The following is a 6,772-nucleotide window of genomic DNA, read 5'->3' on the forward strand; positions in this document are numbered from 1 at the left end:
GGGAGAAACTCTCCAAGGGACAGCAACATAACCTGTGGAATGATTTGAAAATGAGATTGCTCATCAACAGTTCCCATTCAACCTGATGGAACGCAGGCAATATTGCAAAGAATGAAAACTACAGTATCCATAACTACATAGCTGGTAGAGAGCAACCCAAACAGACTCACTGCTGTAACTGTACAGAAGTGTTCACTCCCTTGTTGGCAGAAAACTTTAGCTAATCAGTTATTGTCCATTGTTTTGTTATGACTAAATTTTAATTTAACATTACAAATTTTGTGTTGATAGGTGCTAAGAATTCCCCCAAAAATCTATTTGATTTCATGATGTAAGAAAATAAACTGTAATAATGTGAAGTGGGCAAATATTCTTCACGACCACTGTATGCCACATATGTATTTTACACACACACACACACACACACACACACACACACTTGCTATACATATTGTATGCTGAATTTTCAGAGTATACTTACAGACAATGTATTGTGAAAACACCAAGGGGAAGATTTACTAAACTGCGGGTTTGAAAAAATGGAGATGTTGCCTATAGCAACCAATCAGTTTCTAGCTGTCATTTTGTAGAATGTACTAAATAAATGACAGCTAGAATATGACTGGTTGCTATATGCAACAAATCTTTTTTTTCAAACCTGCAGGACTCACTGCTCATATAAAGAAATGTTGAAACATCAGCTCTATACGGTTATTAATTGTGCACATTTTTAGGGCTTGAAAATAACACAAAAATGTTGAGAAATATCACAGGTTTGTTAAATATGTCACAAGTTCAGCATAAAAAATACATGTCCACAAAAGGAAAAAAAACCCGGCATATCTACAATTATAAAGATGTCACAGGTTGTATACAGCAACGTTTGCACTTCTTTTCTAGCACATTAATGAATGTTCTGTAAAGTTGCATGAACTATCAAAATATAAAAAAAATGAAGTCACAAATGATTTAGCAAAACGCAATTTCTGTGGATGTTTTGGATACCTTACAAGCTGTTACTACATCACTTTACATGTATAAAAAAAATATGTAAAAATCAGATATGCAAATACACTACATGTTGACTTAAACCATGCGAGATTGTGTTAGCTTTAAAACACAGCAGTGCAAAAGGTTCCAACCATTATAGGAGGCAAGGAAACAACTGCATAGTAAAAATAGCTGGAATGTGACATCATTTGTGGTTAAACAGTACATGTGATACTTAGGAATTATGTACTTGGCAACAAAGAGATGGTACTTGCATCATTGGTCTGGTATAAGGTTCTACAAGTCACTGAGGACCTCATTTAGAATCGAAGGGGTGCAAATTTGCACCTGGACAAACCATGTTGTGATCTAAGAGATACAAATGCATGCAGGGAATATACTGCTTGCTTTTGGATTTAGACACTAGACAACTTTATTTCCGCACTTCGATTTAGAGATGAGCTAGTACCCACTCCCTTCCAACGCTAAATCTGTCCACACATTTTAAATTTGACCCCTCCTGCAGCGCAACATGGTTTTAGTGCAAAATTGTACATTCTATGTGGATTTACTCCCATCTGTAAATGAGGCCGTGAATCTCCATGCAGAGGCATTAGACTGGGCTGTGTAGTGCACCGCTACATTAACTTTAAACATTTATAATATCTATGAAAGTTAGCTATACCGTTTACGTAAATTGGCAAGCTCCGAGGTCCAGTATTTATATTTAGATTTTGTAGTCTACTTTAATAAGATTAACTATTTGTAAAAGTAATGGCTGTCCTTACAAATGATTTAAGGCTTTGGCTTCCAGGATCCCATGAGAAATGTGTATCTACCTCATGAGGACCCATTACTTTATCCAGATTTGGCAAAAAACTAGTTGCTAAAAATGTTTCCTCTACCAAAGTAAAGTGTGTATATTATAATAAGATCTGTATACACACATACATACCCCCATATATATGGTGTAGCAGAGGTTTTGGTGTCACCAACACCACATCCAAGCCTATGTTAGAGCATGTAAACACTTGCTCTAATACTGGGGGAGCTGTGAAAGAGACGCAGTCTATTTGTTGCTAGATCCAGAGCCTCCGTCTTTGCCAGGTAATTTTCGGTGATCCACTTCACACAGCTACCTATGGTAACCATGGGCTACTATGAAGCTTGCGGTATAGCAATTTCTATGTACTTGTTTCCTGGACACATGGAGGTGTCCAGATGGATCGAATCCTACACGCAAGCTGGCTCTCTTACTTAGCTGTAATTGCTTGCTCGGTGTATGCGGACAGGATTTACGACAATGACCAAATAAACTAATGGCATGCAAAGGATTAAACAGCGTAGACATACAATATGTCCCTTACTACCTTATCTAATCTGTAACATGTCTACCCTGAGAAATTAACAGTCCTACTCTTCAGAGTACATAAGTATTATCACAAAATTGAAATATTACTATATGTTTGCAAAATTAATTTTTTTGAAAGTGGTCATTGTATATTATAACACATATGAAAAAATAAACTCAATTTTTTTTTTAACTCTTATATGAGACACGTTCTTTATGTGTCTGTAATTGTATAAAATCTAACATCTGTATTCGAAACACCATCAGGTTGCTTGTCGAAATTCAAAGCACAGTTTCATGTGTGCAATATATAACATTTTGTAATCAAAGTTTGGCATATCTTTTGATATATATTTTTTCCATGATATTAAATGACCAAATTCAAACATGTATTATTTGCTATAATAAAGTATTTGTTTTTCAATTTTGTAATAGATTTCCTTTGTTAAATAATCTTCTGCGATTTCTCTTCTACCGGCTAATGCATAAGTGCAATCTACAAACCTCACATACTCTAAGTCACTTATAATTCTGTTATCACTGACAAACCTTAAAAATAAGTCCTGCATGGACATACAAGCCCAACACATCTGACAATGTATGGCAGTGAATATTGTCATACTTTGTTGCTAAGGCTACGCTTGTGGATGAAAAATCTACATTATAGTTAATTATTAAAACTTAACAATCTTTAATAAATCAGAGTTCTGACAGTTTGGCAACATATATGTTTTAATAAATTATTACAATACTATGGATTAGTAAAGATGCAAAACATTTATAATGGGTACTTCCTACATTGTGAGATTAGAGAGAAGGAACTTTTGAATGACTATGAAATTGAATATGTGAGAAACGTTCAGGCTGACTATAAATAGTAATAAAGGGGCATTTGTAGGTCATTTTATAGTATTAACAATTTAAAAACATTTTTATGTGACACAGCTTGGGTCACTCACAGGAATGCACCAAAAATGCTGGTTTATAATCTCTTGCCGCACACCTCTGAGTAAACCATGGAAAATCTTATAGGGATAAAGAATTCATATTCTACTTTCATTAAAATATAATTTATTTGCTTTGTCAGATGAGTTTAGAGTAAATCCTATACGGATATTGATTAGTTTGGCATATTCTTGTCCTCTTGAATGAAGAATGATAGTAAAGGTTATAACTATGAAACGTCCCCCTACCTAGGCCAAGTAGGGTTCTCTTAATTCCAGTTAAAGTATAAATCTACCAATAAACACAGCAATTTGATCAAATGTTTGGTTGGTCCCAAAGCAACAAGCAATCAACGTCTGATCGCGATCAATCCCCGATTTTGATCAGGACTGGTGAAATATCAGATTGTTTTATTACCATGATGCATGTGTGTTTACTGCCATCTACACTAAATGTGCCATTGTGATACAATTACTCAGCTGGAGGACCTGAGCGACCTGATCTGTCCAATTGGGTCACCAAAGTGGGTGCGCAAATTGAACCCACATTGGTTGATTGACAGTCAGACCATGTGACTAGATTGGTCAGCTAAAGTAGACATGGCAACCATTCATTAGCTAAATAGTACTCTCCTTATGCTGCCTATTGGAATTCCACTTTGTTTCTTATTGTGCACAGTATTAACGTCAAGATTTAAGAAAAGCTGAAATTACGTCAATAAGTTCAAGTAGAAAACCTGTTTCTTCTAATTTACAATGTTTATGGTTTAAATCAGAATTGTTGACTTGCAGCTATGCTGTTAAATAGTACTTTCCACTCACCAACTAGAGGGCAGACACTGCTCACCAAGACTTTGTGGAGTAAGAAATCAGCTACTGAAGCTGTAAATTGTTACACATTTCTAAGGTAAGTACAAAGACACACAAAATACACACACACACACACACACACACCAACAAACTTTGCTGTCACAGTAGTTTAGCACACTTCATTGTTTGTGACTTTTACATGCCACTGACCAGACCCTGGTTCTATCCAAGATCCAGGGTTCAAAGTGTGTCAGTGTGACATTACATTTTGTCCAAATTGTTGAATACTTCAACAAAAATACTAACTGGATTGTGTCTTTTTTTTTTCCCTTTTACACTTTTTTTGTGACAGGTCATCAGCAACAGTTTAGTCTTTCATCACTGCTTCAGCTCTGTTACTTGACAACCTGTAGAAACAGAACTGCCATATCTTCTCCTTACCACATCCTGGAAAGCGCTGAGTTATAGTGGTCTTATACGCTGTTTGTGTTAAAAGTCACACTATTAGCTGTGCTTAGTGTAATATAATGGCTTGTATTAGTTTTTGGCATCAATATAGCAATAAAATAAAAAAAAAAGGATTTGAAATCTACTAGGGAAAGTTGTGCATTTCCTATCTATGAGAAGATTTCTGATTCTCTTTTGCATATGACGGGAGTGTATGCAGCACACTGTTCTCTACAATGATGCAGCCTGGCTTTAGAGACTGACAGGACTCAAGCTCAGGAGGCAGCGATTCAATTTGGTTTCCAACCAGCTCTATCTTAATAAGGTTCATCAATTCCCCGACTTGTGGGGAGAGGCTGGTCAGGCTGTTTTTTCCCAGAAGTAAACACTGTAGTTTGCTGCATTTAAACAGCCCATCTGGTAACATCTCAATCTGTAATGGAAAGAGACAACGAGGTTAGTTATGACCCAGACATAATGAGCCTGATTCATTAAGGAAAGCAAGGCAAAAAAAAATTAGTAAGTTTTCTCCTGGACAAAACCATGTTACAATTCAAGGGGTGTAAATTAGTTTATTATTTTGCACATAAGGAAAGTACTGGCTGTTTTTTCATGTAGGACACAAGTACTTGATAGCTTTATTTTAGGACCACCCTATTAGCAAAAGCGCCGTTAAGTGGCGGGTGGCTTTAACATACATTTGCAACTGTGTGCAATTAAGAGTTTTGCATTTTTCTCTACAGTAGAAATGGCAAGTCTTTTGCTGGATATAGCAGTGTGCTGGGGGAATTCTTGGTGTGTTTCTTCTTTTTAGGATAACCCCACCATTTCAAACACCTGCTATGAGCCTATAAATTAATTGAGCAACTTCCACTTCTGTATTAGCTTTATTTTTACACTGACATTTGAAGTTGAACTAGGACATGCCCTTCCCCAACTATAAATCTGCCATCACATTTTAAAATTTACCTCCCCCTCCAATGCAACATCGTTTTGCCAAGGTGCAAAATTACTGATTTTTTTGCCTTACTTTCCATATGCGCTTTTCCAGCATTTTCACCATAAGAGAGAAATGTATAAAACATGGTGCTTGGTTCCCTTAGTATGTTATTCTCATTCGTGAAGTGATCTCAAATTCAGATAAATTACTTATATTACTGTCCAGCATTTTTTTTTGTGCAAACCAGTTCAGATTTAAAGAGGATCTATCACCTATGAGCAATTTTTCATTTAAGGGATCTTTGAAAATTAACTATTCCCGCAAACACTGCAGTAAAATATGGTTTATATGTAGTTAATGTGCAGATAGGTATTCAAGGGGCTCCAAGCCTTAGTAAGTGAATAATAGCATGGGAGCACTAGGCCTTTTTTACACTGGGTAATAGTCATGGGATACATAAAGAACTGATGGGTCGATGGCATTATGGGTAAATGAACACAACAATCACATAAAGCCTCAGCAAAAGGCAATGCCGTAAGAAGACAGAAAAAAGGAAAAAGAAAGAGGAAAGGAAACCTAGGAAAATGACAAACTATAGAGAACGAATGAAAGAGAAAATAGAAATAAACTAAGGAGAGCGGCACTACCCTAGGCACATAGACATAATACATTTTTATTATGGGTGCACCGAATCCAGCAATTGGCATTAGGCAGGATCGCATGGAGAATTAGGAACATGGAATCTTAATCTTGATTAACCTGCAATATTAGTGCTCAGGATACAGGGCCATCTGAGGACAGTTACAATAAATAGAGGACTGTAAACCACACTGGTGTGTTCCAGCAGCTCTCAGGGGAACACAGAGAAGACACCTCTGAGGTCTTCATTCTGCGCTTTGTCTAGAAGTTGTCATTACGTAAGGTAATAATTAACACAAACACGTCTCCTCGGAGAGACGTTAAACATATGTTGATCATTTAAATACATGACACAACCAAATAGGTATGAAGAGGCGATCCTCGTTGTGAGACGTCAACGCTGAGACTTCTTCCATTAGTTTGGATACTAATAGCTTTGTAATATTCTTCCAGTGAGATAATATAGATCAGTGAATGGCGACCTTCACTGCTATTGTTTTTGCTGAACTTAGGGTTTGTCTGCTTGGTACATTAATAGAATTATAGGTGGCATAAAGATAATTACTTATTGGAGGTTACAAAAATTCTCTCCTATTTACTATAGCAAAAAATACTTGACAAAGCTTCCTGATTTTCCTTACTATTCTGGCC

The 6,772-nt window shown here is 36.3% G+C and overlaps 1 protein-coding gene across 2 annotated transcripts in view; it reads right to left on the reverse strand.

Annotated features, from left to right (window-relative positions):
* Positions 1–3,055: 3,055 nt before the first annotated feature.
* LRRC8B (leucine rich repeat containing 8 VRAC subunit B) overlaps positions 3,056–6,772 on the reverse strand; it is a 31,105-nt gene continuing 27,388 nt past the window's right edge. For both annotated transcript variants that reach the window (XM_075182407.1, XM_075182408.1), the window contains one exon: positions 3,056–4,975. In XM_075182407.1, the coding sequence (XP_075038508.1) occupies positions 4,709–4,975 (267 nt within the window). In that variant the 3' untranslated portion in view covers positions 3,056–4,708. The remainder of the gene's footprint in view (positions 4,976–6,772) is intronic.

This window comes from Mixophyes fleayi, chromosome 8 (genome assembly GCF_038048845.1).
Source record: "Mixophyes fleayi isolate aMixFle1 chromosome 8, aMixFle1.hap1, whole genome shotgun sequence".
NCBI lineage: Eukaryota > Metazoa > Chordata > Amphibia > Anura > Limnodynastidae > Mixophyes > Mixophyes fleayi.